Source organism: Urocampus carinirostris, chromosome 2 (genome assembly GCF_059441175.1).
Source record: "Urocampus carinirostris isolate Australia breed hairy pipefish chromosome 2, RoL_Ucar_1.0, whole genome shotgun sequence".
Classification (NCBI taxonomy): domain Eukaryota; kingdom Metazoa; phylum Chordata; class Actinopteri; order Syngnathiformes; family Syngnathidae; genus Urocampus; species Urocampus carinirostris.
In genome coordinates, this window is record NC_142350.1 from 60408476 (window position 1) to 60422111 (window position 13636).

The 13636-nt window shown below is 37.6% G+C and overlaps 1 protein-coding gene across 1 annotated transcript; it reads left to right on the forward strand.

The window, feature by feature from the left end:
- The first annotated feature begins 4988 nt into the window (after positions 1-4988).
- LOC148372801 (olfactory receptor 1500-like) lies at positions 4989-5933 on the forward strand. Its single transcript, XM_088327728.1, has 2 exons — positions 4989-5354; positions 5661-5933. Exons 1-2 carry the CDS (start codon positions 4989-4991, stop codon positions 5931-5933), a joined length of 639 nt encoding a protein of 212 aa, XP_088183854.1.
- The last annotated feature ends 7703 nt before the right edge of the window (positions 5934-13636 follow it).

The following is a 13636-nucleotide window of genomic DNA, read 5'->3' on the forward strand; positions in this document are numbered from 1 at the left end:
GTTGGTGTAAAGTGTAAAGAAGAGGCGAGTCGTTTCTTTTGAAATAAATGTGGAATAAGAAAGCTTGATGCGGTTGAAAAAATGGTCAAACGCTTTTTTTTTCGGCCACTCTCTAACACGGAGGAGGACCTCTTGAACCTTTCTTCCAAAAGTAAGTTAAACTTCAGTTTATTTATCTTTATAGAGTATATTTGATGAAATGTTTATTTTTTTGTACAAAACAGTACAGGTTACTTATACAAGCCTTGAACAAACCTACACAAGCCTTAAACATAAAAAATATAGCACTAAAGCAACATACGAACAAATTCAACTTACGAACCATTGCTTGGAACATATGAAATGAAATGATCTGCATTTATATAGCGCTTTTTAAGTCAAGACTTCCGTGTAAGGCGCTAACCTGCTTATTGGGGGTATTAGGGGTTCAGTGTCTTACCCAAGGACACTTCGACATGTAACACGGAGGAGCCAGGAATCGAACCTGCGATCTCTTGATCCCAAGACGAGCTCTCTACCTCCTGAGCCACTGCAGCCCAAAATCTCATTCGTAAGTATGACAGCGCCTGTAGTGGTAAAAAAAAAAAACCTTCTTTCATTAATAAATATAAATTGATTAAATTATTAACAAATAGTACACAAACTATTACATAAACACTCATTTTTTTAAAAAAAAAACGTCCTTAGGTCGAAGACTTGGCATTTATTTAAAATTACACGAGCCTCAAACTCAACAACCTGACAAAAGGCCACTTTTTGGTCACTTTTGATTCTCCAAAGTTTGGATTCTTTCCTGTGCTTTTTAGCATTAGCTTTCGGTTGCACTACAAAAAAAATAGCATTTTAAAAGCCAAGTCATGTTTATTTGTATAGCCCATAATCACAAAGGGCTGTACAGACTACAGACTATTATTACACCATCCCCTGATCTGAAACCTACATGAAAGCAAGGAAAAACTCAAAAAAACTCAGCATGAGGAAAATGAAGAAACCTTCAGAGGTAATACCCCTTCCGCAATGAATGTTGAAATAACAAAAATAAAATATAAAATAGTTAAAGTATAATATGAAATAAAAAAATAGAATAAAAAGGGTGTGATTTATTTTAGTTTCTGCAGGTAAAAAAATCTGATTTTCTCAGATTTAGACTTTAAGAGATACTGTGTAACATTTGACCACTAGATGTCACTATATTGTTTAGTACAACTGAAAATAAGTGCTATAAAGCATAAGGAAGAATCTATGAAGACTCAAAGTGACCAAACCGCAACATTTTTTAGGCAGTAATGAGATCAGTTTTGGCTCTCTGTTTTTTTCTCCAACCTATGGAGCCAAGGTGGAAACTTTCAAAAATTAACACAAATTTGATAAAATGCTGACAAACCTGACCATCTTTCGTACCAATGTTCCCTGTAATTTTCCACAGGTCTGAGCGTTCACACAAAGTCGGTGAGCCACGCTTGAAACAACAGTGAGCAACCATAATCCCAAGTGTGGCAAGATAATTCATTACCAAACATGTCCAAAACTTGACATCAAGTTAAATTTTGCTGAGTTTCCGGCAATGCAAAATTGGCAAAAAGATTCAATTGATATAATTGAAAATTATTTGAATGCAACACAAACTTTTTCTTCTTTTTTCCGTGTTTTTTTCTACTTTTTTTTTAATACCTTTAAAAAAAATCTCATTGTGTTTATTTTTTCCGAGCTGTTACTTTTTTCTTTTTGTTCCCTATTTACTTTTTTCCTACATTTCTTTCATTTCTTTTTTTCTGGCTTTTTCCAAAATTTTTCCTTCTTTTTTTCTCTTCCTTTTGTTTCTTTTTTTCTCAGCTTTTTCACTACTTTTTCATTTTGCTATTTTTTTTTTTGTTCTATTCCCCCCTTCCTTTAAGTCATTTTGTGCATAATTTTACATAATATTTGGTCATGTTGGGATTAAAGAAGCAAAAACAACCTGAAGAGCCGTTTAGGACCCAAAAGAGCCGTTTCCTTTTAGTGAGCCGAGCCGAAGAAGCCGGTTCTCGACAAACTACTAACTTTACTCAACTTCGTTCTACTTCGACTCGATTTCAAAATACCGCATTTATGACACAACGTCAGGGGAACCCTTGTATTTTTACCTTCATGCACTGTAACTTTGACTTGAGTCGCTTCTTAATTAGTAATTTTGAGCCCTCATTTTTGTGCGCTGGCTAGATTTTCTTGTGCGCTGAGAATGTGCGAGCTGTGCGCAATTGCGCACGCGCGCACCTTCGAGGGAACACTGCTTACGCCTATAACACACTCTTCCAAACTCCATTAACAACCATCTCAATGTTTCCTCAGAATCAGCCACAAACGCTGTATCATCCGCAAACAACAACTGACTTACCAGCCACACTGTTCCACTGTTATCCATTATCTCTCATCTCCATCCAAACCCTTTTTCATTTCTTTCACTACCTCTTATCATAACCACCTGCCAACTCGGCACATCAACATCAACAGATTTATCACTTGAAGGGCAACAAATAACAAATAAACAGTAAACAATATAATATACTAACAACCCCCATGTATATAAACACGCACAAAAATGTCATGATTGCCGAAAAATGTCATGATTGCTCTCTGATTTGCTGACGTTCACTTCTTAAGCGGTCAGTGTCCAGACAAGGACGTCCGATCGTACTCCTGTGTTTCGGTGTGTTTCGCCAGATTAGCAAGTACCAAAGACTACTCTCCTGTTTTGATTCCTGCCTTCGGTTCCGACCTGTTTCTGCCCCGCGTTTACGAGCTACTCTCCTGCCCTGGCCATCGACCTGCCCGCTAAGACGTATTGATTCTGCCTACCTGTCACGGGACTGCCGTCCGTCCGATCGCTGCGAACCTTCAGCTCCCGCTAAGAGAAGTGCCACTTCCGCGTCACGTGCGACCTGTTCCCCACACTCATCGATCACTGGATCGTGGGTGCCAGCTTACATTTCTTTTCGAATAAAACTAAGAAACTAACGCAATTGGGTTCCCGTCTCCGTTCCTGGTTCCTGACAAAAAATGTATGTAAACACACAAAAAATGGTACGTAAACACTCACAAAAACGTATGAAAAACACGTAACGATATACGTAAACACACACAAAAACGTAGGTAAAAACACACAAAAAGGAACTTAAATACACTCAAAAAAACATTTTTAACCATCAGGAACAGTAACAGTGTTGAAACGCCGGAAAAACATTTTTTGTTAAATTATTCTGTAACTGAAAAAGTAACGTCACTACGTAACGGCGTTTTTAGAATGGCATTATTCCCAACACTGTGCATCTGATATAAAAAAATAGAACAGTATTAAATCCTGAAACTAAATATTTTTGACTAAACATGAACTCAAGAGCACAATATCAAATTAAACTTAATGTGCCTATAGTTGGCGGCACAGCGGATGAGTGGTTAGCACAGTTCTGAGGTCATGGGATCAAATCCAACTGCCAGCTTTCCTGTGCAGAGTTTGCATGTTCTCCCCATGCTTGCGTCGGTTTCCTCCGGGCACTCTGGTTTCTGCCCACATTCCAAAAACATACATGTCAGGTTAATTTACCAGTCCCTAGGTGTGAATGACCGAGTGAGTTGTCTGTCTCTGTGTGCCCTGCGACTGGCTGGCAACCAGTTCAGAAGTCCCCTGCCCACTGCCCGAGGACAGCTAGGACGGGTTGCAGCACGGTCGTGGGCCCTACTGAGGATAAGCGGTGCAGATAATGGATGGATGGATCTAGAAACCCAGCAAGCACGGGGGGAACATGCAAATCCCGCACAGGAAGGCTGGTAGCATGCATGTTTATTAGGGACTGAGAATTGTCCCTAGGTATGAATGAGCGTATGTCTCTATGCGCCTTGCGGCTGGCTGGCAACCAGTTCAGGGTGTCCCCTGGCCACTGCCCAAAGATGGCTGGGATGGGCTCCAGCACCCCAGCAACCCTACTGAGGATAAACAGTGCAGATAATGGATAGATTGCCTGTTGTCTGCCCTGTTCTTTTTCAGTCTTCCTCTCCTCCTGCCCTCATGGACTGTGTCCTGGAGAATTATCTTGGTCGGTCCTGATGATCTTGCGAAGTGACCACTAAAGTTTCCGTCTGTGCACAACCATGTAGATAAATTAATAAAACAATAGAAGTTGTGTTCAATCTCTCTTTAAAAATAGAATTCTGCCCTTCTCAAAATCAAATAGTTCTCTCAGATTCAGATTCAGATATACTTTATTGTCATTCTTGTACACGTGTATACAAAATGAAATGTCGATACATCTGACCCGCACAGTTTCCTTGAATGTACAGATTTAAATATGTAGTATTAAGTTGTAGTATTGAAAAACTAAATGATATACTAAATAATTATAGCTATGAGTACTATACAGTAGTGCAAAGAGTGCAAGAGGAGCAGCTGAACAGATGTGCAAAATGGGCAGTCAGGTAATTCTGTTCAGGTAATTTCTTTAATTTCTCCCACTCAGTTATGAAGGTAACACAATGTCACATCTATTGTGTGCAAAGCAAGCATGCTCGGTGTCTGTGCAAAAGCATGTAGATAAATAAAACAAAACAATACAAATTGTGTTCATTATTTTTCAAAAATTAAGTGCTGCCTTTCTCAAAATGAATAGTGTTCTCCCTTTCATTTATGTCAAGCATTCTAAGAGCAAACAAATAAAATGCTGCATTTGCACTTTGGTAATGAGAGCGCCATTGCCCCTCAGTCACTGTAGTAGAGTAACTTTTACATTACCGGAAACTTAAAATGGTTGTTCTGCCTTCTGAGGATTTGGAGTCTGCAGAAGGAAGGAGCAAAACTCCTCCTCAATACAACAACCAATCGCAGGCTATTGTCATGAGATAAATGTCTTCTTTGCATGTACCGCTCACAAGAACTTCATCAGCATCAAGGCAGATGCTTGGACCAGAATGTGTATGATCCATTTACTTTGCATTATCCGTCTCGCGTGCTTGTTATGATGAAACCAAACGGGACACTGACGCTTATTCTTGGTGGCTTTGTAGACATGGACAAATACAGATATGTTTACTTTGTAGGTTTTTTGGTACTGTACGCTCTCATTTTCTGTTTTAACTGCATCATAATTTATCTCATCTGGATTCACAGGAACCTTCACAAACCCATGTACATTTTTATTGCAGCTTTATCTTTCAACACGCTCGTGTTCAGCACGGTTATATTCCCTAAAGTTTTTGTCGATGTCTTTTCTCAACAGCAGAGCATTTCCTATTCCGGTTGTCTGGTTCAGGTTTTCTTTTTCTACAGTTTAGCCGGAACTGACATTTGGTTGTTGTTAGCCATGTCTTATGACAGGTATGTGTCCATCTGCAGGCCTCTGCAGTATGCATCTATAATGGACAAAACCTGTGTGAGCGTTTTCTTGGTCGTTTCCTGGTTTGTACCTGTCTGTCTGACGTTGGTGACAACTATTATTCAGTCAAGAGTGGAAATCTGCAGTTTGGTTTTTGGTGGATTTTTTTGCAATGCCACAATAATCAAGATTCACTGTATGTTACCAATGTCTCTTCTTTTGTGGACTTCAGCTAGTGTAACAATCATAGCTGTAATACCAGTGCTTTTCATCTTCTTCACGTATTGTAAAATATTCATGGTTGCCTATCACAACCACGAAGTTCGTAAAAAAGCCTTTGATACATGCGTACCCCATGTACTTGTTTTGATGGCAACCTTCCTTTTGATAAATACTGACATCATCATCGGGCTCATGGAGTCGGTACTTCGAAAAGATGTGCGATTGATTCTGTCTCTACAAACTGTGGTGTACAATCCACTTTTTAATCCGATCATATACGGCTTGAAAATGAAAGAAATCCAGAAGCACATTAAGGAATTGTTATTGTGTTGCAATCGTGTCGGAAAACTCGATAATCGGGTTGAATGAAGTATGTGCATTTGCTATAGTAATACACTGTCTCTGTAAAGTGTAAACACAAATGGAAAGCATCAAAAACTAACAAGCTTGCTAGGCAATAAATATAAACGTGTAAACGCTTGAATACTTCAATGTGTGTAAATTGAGTGTGCACGATTCTTTCTATGAAATAAATGTCTAAATTGCTCATGAATTCCGCAGAGTCTGAGATTATAATGTGAATAATGTTGTAGTAAAATGACTGTATTTCTTTGTTGGTGTGCAAAATTACCCCTCCAGTAACTTTCACATGGAGATGAATCATTTCCAGGAATTTAGATTCAACATGGATATTTTTCAAAAAATGTCTTTTTACCATCAATGAAGTTTTCCGCTGCATTTCAAGTTTTAATTTAGCAGAAACTTGTTGTTTGTTAAAGCTGAATCTTTTTAAGCGCACACATGCTCAATGATGACCTCTGTGGGAAGCTTTAGAGGCATCAAGATGCATGCACATTCACCATTTTTCATTCTTATAGAGATTACCTGTAAACGAAAAGCATGCTCACAGGTTGGATGCTACTGTAAAACCAATTGTTTAAGCTAAATCAACAAAACATTCCAAAAATGCTTTTAAGCTTCAACAGTTATTTGTGGTTTTATTCACACCCTAGGGTGCTCCTGCCAGGGCCACATCTTCGGAAGAAGATGCATACAGATGCTCTGGATCCAAGCAAAGTCACACATATTAGAAAGTAGATGATTAAAGCATTCAAGAATGAGAAGCTGGAGACTGCAAACCTGCAGCAGGTCTTTGAAAAATAGTCAAAAGTATTGAGGGAAGGGCAGTGTCGATGTCCAGAGTTCGCATGGTGGCGAAGATCTTTTTCATACTTTGGTATGAAAGATGGGGGGATACATTGTTTTCATAATGCTAGTCAGAAAAAGAACATGCTCAAATGTGCTATGTGGTTAATACTAAGAGGGATCATGAAATAAGCATTTTCTAAAGTCATTGGGAAAATACTTTTGATATTATTGAAATTGTCAAAGGATTTTTTGGATTTCAAAAAGAATAAGACACACGTTTGTAGCTGTAACTTGTAAAGTTGAAAGGTTTTATTGCTTTTTTCACTATAATATTTTGAACTCATTTGAAGATGATATGAAAAAACAAAATATCCAAACAAAACAAAAGTGTGTATAAAAGAAGGAAAACATGATATCATTGAAAAGGTGTTAAGAATTTACAGGACATCAAAACTTTGTGGAAGTTTTATTGAGGCTTTGTGAGAATAAGTCAAACTTTTACAAAAATATTAACTTAATGGGCAAATTTAAAGTTAAAATAAATGTTCAAATTTTAAGAGAATGAGTTGAATATTGAGAAAAACAATTGCAACTTTAAAAAAGGGGGATGGTATGATAAATTAATAAGATATCAATTTTTCGTAAGGTTTAATATTCTAATGGTAACAGTCATTTTCATTGTTTTTATTTTGACTTTGGGGAGATTTTCTTAATAAGAACACACACACTCACGTTGTATTTGCTGTTCTATAAATTTGCATTTTACAACAAATTGCCATCATATTTCTGTAAGTAATTTTTCAAAATGAGCAAGAAATTATTTTGGGAATATTTAGAATAGAATAGAATAGAATAGAATAGAATAGAATAGAATAGAATAGAATAGAATATACCTTTATTATCATTGTTACAAAATGGGTTGAACATATTGTGACAACGAAATTGGACGTGGCGCTCCAGTTACACATATTTGACTGCAAAGATAAAAGATTAAAAAGATAAAATTATAAAAAGAATTTGGATATACAGTATATGGACACAAAATATTTACACAAGAAAGTGTATTTGCTGTTCTATAAATTTGCATTTTACAACAAATTGCCATCGTATTTCTGTAAGTATTTTTTTCAATACGAGCAAGAAATTATTTTGGGAATATTTAGAATAGAATAAAATAGAATAGAATAGAATATACCTTTATTATCGTTGTTACAAAATGGGTTGGACATATTGTGACAACGAAATTGGATGTGGCGCTCCAGTTACACACATTTGACTGCAAAGATAAAAGATTACAAAAAGATAAAATTATAAAAAGAATTTGGATATATATGGACACAAAATATTTACACAAGAAAGTGTGGGCATGTAAAAGCAGAAGATATTTAAATTGGGTGTTTACTTACAGGGGATCGTAGTAGTGCAATATCCAGTAGTGCATAAATATTTAGCGTTTAATTGTTTAGAATACACGACAAATATTTTGCTACTTATCACAGTACCAGTTTTACCTCTCTTTTTAAATACTTATTTGTTAGCATTGAGCACTTTCTGATTCACATGACGTCATACGAAGTGTTCTTTATTAGTTTTCTGCCCGATTTTTGTCTTAATAAATAAATGGTCTGCATTTATATAGAGCTTTTCAAGTCCCTAGAGACCGACCAAAGTGCTTTACAAGGTGCTTCACGTTTACCCTGTTTAGTTCCTAGCAACCACTAGAGGGCCACAGAGAGCGATTAACTTTTGTCACTTTGTATGTCCACTCAAAAATACTTCTACAGAAACACAACAAAAATACTACATAATAACTACAAAAGTCTCATCTCATCTCATCAGCCGTACCGCTTATCCTCATCAGGGTCGCGGGGGGGCTGGAGCCCATCCCAGCCATCTCCGGGCAGTGGGCAGGGGACACCCTGAACTGGTTGCCAGCCAATCGCAGGGCACACAGGGACAGACAACTCATTCACACCTAGGGACAATTTGGACCGGCCAATTCACCTGAAATGCATGTTTTTGGAACGTGGGAGGAAACCGGAGTGCCCGGAGGAAACCCACGCAAGCACGGGGAGAACATACAAACTCCGCACAGGAAGTCCGGAGCTGGATTTGAACCCACGACAGGTTCCCATGACATGAACTGTGCCGCACAAGCGCTAACCACTGCGCCGAGATGAGACTACAAAAGTAAATATCAAAAATAGCGCTTCAAAACAGGGACCTCATATATTATTTTGCTTTCATTCTAAAAATGAAAAATATAGTATAGAATTATTACAAACAACTACTACAATATAGGATATTACAAAATACTACTACAGAATTATTTGCCCCAAAAATACTACAAAAGACAACTACAGTAATATTACAAACATGCTAAAGAAATATGACAGCAATACTTCTATGGAAATACTACAAAAATTCTATAAATATACAAGAAAAAATACTGCTTTGGAAATACATTAATTGTAAAAAATATATTAATACATAATACCATAACATAAAATTACTATAGAAATATTAAGAGAAAAATACTACTACTGGAGGTTTACAACAGAAATACCGCAAATTACACCTATAGCGATACTACAAAAATTCTATGGAAATATCACAAAAACACTCCAAAAATAAAACTAAAGTGACACAAAACACTGCATAAATACTACAGATCTACAACAAATATTCTTATATGGAAATACTACAAAATACAACTGAGATAGTTCAAAAATACTAAAAAATAGAATACTACAGTAATACTACCAAAATATTATAATCATAAAACTGCTGTAATAATACAAAAATACTAGATATACAACAACAAAAATCTACTTTCGAAATACAACAAAAGTACTACAGAAATACTACAATACATATACTACATAATACTAAATAAATACTAAATAATTACTTCAGAACTACTACAAAAATAATACAAAAAATCTCCAGAAACACTAAAGAACTACAGAACTTCAATAAAAATCTGAAATACTAAAAGAAACTAAAAAAAACCTACAGTAATACTTCAAAACTAAATAACAAAGTGTTTAAACAGGGTCCTAATATACTATTGTGCTTTAATTATGGTCGTTTTAAAACCAATGTTATTAAACAATAAAAATAAAAGTATATTCTATTCTATTCTATTCTAATCAATTTAAAATGTCACATGCAGCCCCCGACTCCAAATAGTTGCCCATAAAACGAGTTCTAGTAGGTATGCAAATTAGCAAGTAATAGGGGGCCCCAAATCTAATTTTGCTTAGGGCCCATGAAGGCTCGGGCCGACCTTGGAGTACAGTATACATAAAATAACTACACTATTAAGGATTATTTTCCTCCTTATAAATATCAGTAGAATTAACATAAATTACACGTTTTTTACATTTTCCTTTCCTTTGAATGGTTAATTGTTTTTCATTTATATTGACTTATTGATCTCTTTTGTTTTGTATGATTTGGGGTGATTTTCTCCCTGCCCCACAAAAAAAATGTTCACATTTTATTGAATGCACTAAAAACAAACTTTGAATTATACAACAAATGATGACGTCACATGATTGGTCCCTGTTCCGTTGAGGGTCCTTGCTCAATAGGCAAAAGGAAAATTGTGTTCAGCGTAAGTGGAAACTTCAGGAAGTATTTGTACCTCTATTGCCATCTGGTGCATATTTGGCTAAACTACATGCAGGTACAACACAAAATGACTCCAAGGACTTAAAAGTATTTCAGACTGTTGCCCTGTCAAGAGTTACTATTTCCATCCATCCATTACCTGCACCGCTTATCCTCAATAGGGTCGCGGGGGTGCTAGAGCCCATCCCAGCTATCTTCAGGTAGTGGGCAGGGGATACCCTGAACTAGTTGCCAGACAGTCGCAGGGCACACAGAGACAACTTACTCATCAGATAGATAGATAGATAGATAGATAGATAGATAGATAGATAGATAGATAGATAGATAGATAGATAGATAGATAGATAGATAGACAGACAGACAGACAGACAGACAGACAGACAGACAGACAGACAGACAGACAGACAGACAGACAGACAGACAGACAGACAGACAGACAGACAGACAGACAGACAGATAGATAGATAGATAGATAGATAGATAGATAGATAGATAGATAGATAGATAGATAGATAGATAGATAGATAGATAGATAGATACTTCATTCATCCCCGGAGAGAAATTCACATCACCTAGGGACAATTTGGACCGGCCAATTAACCTGAAATGCATGTTTTCTAATGTGGGAGGAAACCGGAGTGCCCGGAAGGAAACCCACGTAAGCACAGGGAGAACATGCAAACTCCACACAGGAAGGTTCGATGTCATGACCTCAGAACTGTGTCGCACAAGCGCTAACCACTGCGCCGCCTTGTTGTCCGATTTACTATTTCAAAAAAGATAATAGGACCTATGTTGACCTGGCTAGAGATGGGCACCACCAGGTTGTACTCGCCCAAGACACACGACAAGAAATGGTGACCCGACGACCCTAGTAGTTAAGGGGTCCAACCCATGCCGGAGTGGCTAATCAGGAAGAACGGGAGATTTCCTCAAGGGCCGGCTCATGTCAAGACGGAGTTTTGGCTGGCTGGATGAGAAAATAATACATTCGTTTTCTAATCAGCTACTGTATTTGGCCACTTTCAGTGCAAATGTTGAGATTCTCCCCTCCCACATTTGAAGTTGGTTTGCTCCACCACTGCTCTTCTTTAGTGGTAAAATGAACTCAGATTAGCGCGAATGATATAAGTCAGGTACGATTGAAAGGTGCTAGTTGGAGCAGAAAAAGCCAGGGAAGTAAAAAGAAACGCGTTAAAAGAAGGATTGTCATTTATTCATTTATCTTATCTATTTGCCTGTCATCTGTGTGTCCCTGGTGGTGTGCTGTGGTACATGTTTCCAGAACTTAGCAATAAATGCTTTCACCAGGTAGCTCCTCACACTTGAAATAATGGAAATTTCATCTCTTTTTCAAGAAGCACTTCTTTCGGTTCGGCTCACTCAAAAGGCCGACTCTTTCAGCTCCCATAAAACCTCCTCAGGTTGTTTATGTTGCTTCTATCCATGTATTAAGATTTATTATGTAACAATTGGCAGCGCAGTGGTTAGTGTGTGTACGGCACAGTTCTGAGGTCATGAGATAGAACCTTCCTGTGTAGAGTTTGCATGTTTTCCCCGTGGGTTGCGGTTTCCTCCCACATTCCAAAAACATGCGTGTCAGGTTAATTGGCTGGTCCAAATTGTCCCTAGGTGTTGATGAGTGAGTTGTCTCTGTGTGCCATGTGACTGCCTGGCAACCAGTTCAGACTGTCCCCTGCCCACTGCCCAAAGACAGCTAGGATGGGCTCCAGCACCCCCGTGACCCTACTGAGGATAAGCGGTGCAGAAAATGGATGGATGGATTATGCAACATTATGCACATAATTACTTTTGGGTGACAAATAAAACTAAAAAAGGAAAAAAGACAACAACAAAAAGAGACAACAGAAGAAGAAAAGAAAGGCAACAGGAGTAAAAAAAAGGAGAAAAATAAGATAAAAGGCAAGAAGACATAAAGGAATACAATGAAAATGAGAAAAGGGAAGGAAAAGCAGGGAAAACAAATAACAGCAGGAGAAAAACAAATGATAAAATACAAAAAACAGTATAACTTCCTCACAGACACACCTAGTGATTGGGCTGGCATATAAATTCTGTTGATCCTTTCCTGTACTCAGGTTACATGTGAGCAGAGTTTCTCTGCTTTAAGCTGTGTGAAAACTAGGCTAAGAAGCTCACTGCCTTTAAGTTGCAGAGACCAGTACGTTGCTTAGGAAAAAATTCAATGTTTTAAATAAGAGTTATAAGAGTTTAGTGTAAAGCCTAACAATCTGTTGGGAAGTCCAATGCAATTTTGATTTCAAATGACTGATACTGTACGTAGTTAAATAGGTTTTCATCTATATCGTAATCTGTGTTTAATTTTCCTTTAAATTAAAATGCTAAAGTCTTTTTTTTTGTTAAGTTATCAACTCGTTGTTGTTCCATTATTTCAAATAAAATTCCTCCTCTATAGCTAAGATTTTTGGGGGGAAACTCACAGGCTGAAAAGGGGGGCTCACTCCGGCCCTGGGTCAAACCAACCAACCAATAGACAAAATGGTATATTTAACTTGAATACAGCACTTCATTATACGTGTATATTTTTCTGACCACTTGAGGGCACAACAGATCAAGAAAAGCAGAGGTTTTAAACACTACAAATATTTGCCTCCCTTTGATTACCGGTTGTCCTATCTGTAAACTAATGTAAAGCCATCCATCCATTATCTGCACCGCTTATCCTCAGTGGGGTCGCGGGGTGCTGGAGCCCATCCCAGCTATCTTTGGGCAGTGGGCAGGACACACTTCAGACACCCTGAACTGGTTGCCAATTAACCTGACATGCATGATTTTGGAATGTGGGAAACCAGGAGTCCCCAGAAAAACCCACGCAAGCACGGGGAGAACATGCAAACTCCACAAAGGAAGGTTTGATCCCATGACCTCAGAACTGTGCCGCACATGCGCTAACCCCTGCGCTACATACTTAGATGTTTTACTAAATTGAATATTAATCTAAGCAATTAATTAAAAAATCTAAGAATCAAGCTGTTAGATTAGCTCCAGTAAAATGCTTTATCGCTGGAAAATTTTTGCAGCTTTCATACTAGATCTCAGATTTTTGTAATGTGGCAAGAAATGACGTTATATCGTATCTTTTTTTTCATTCGACGATTTGACAAGAGAGAAAGATACATTGCTAAAGAGAAAGAGATAGGAAAAGCGAATCAAAGAAAGAGAGGAAGCGAGAGAGAGCAAGAGATAAGGATAGAGAGAGCAAGAGATAATAGATAGAGCAAGAGATATAGAGAGCAAGATATAGA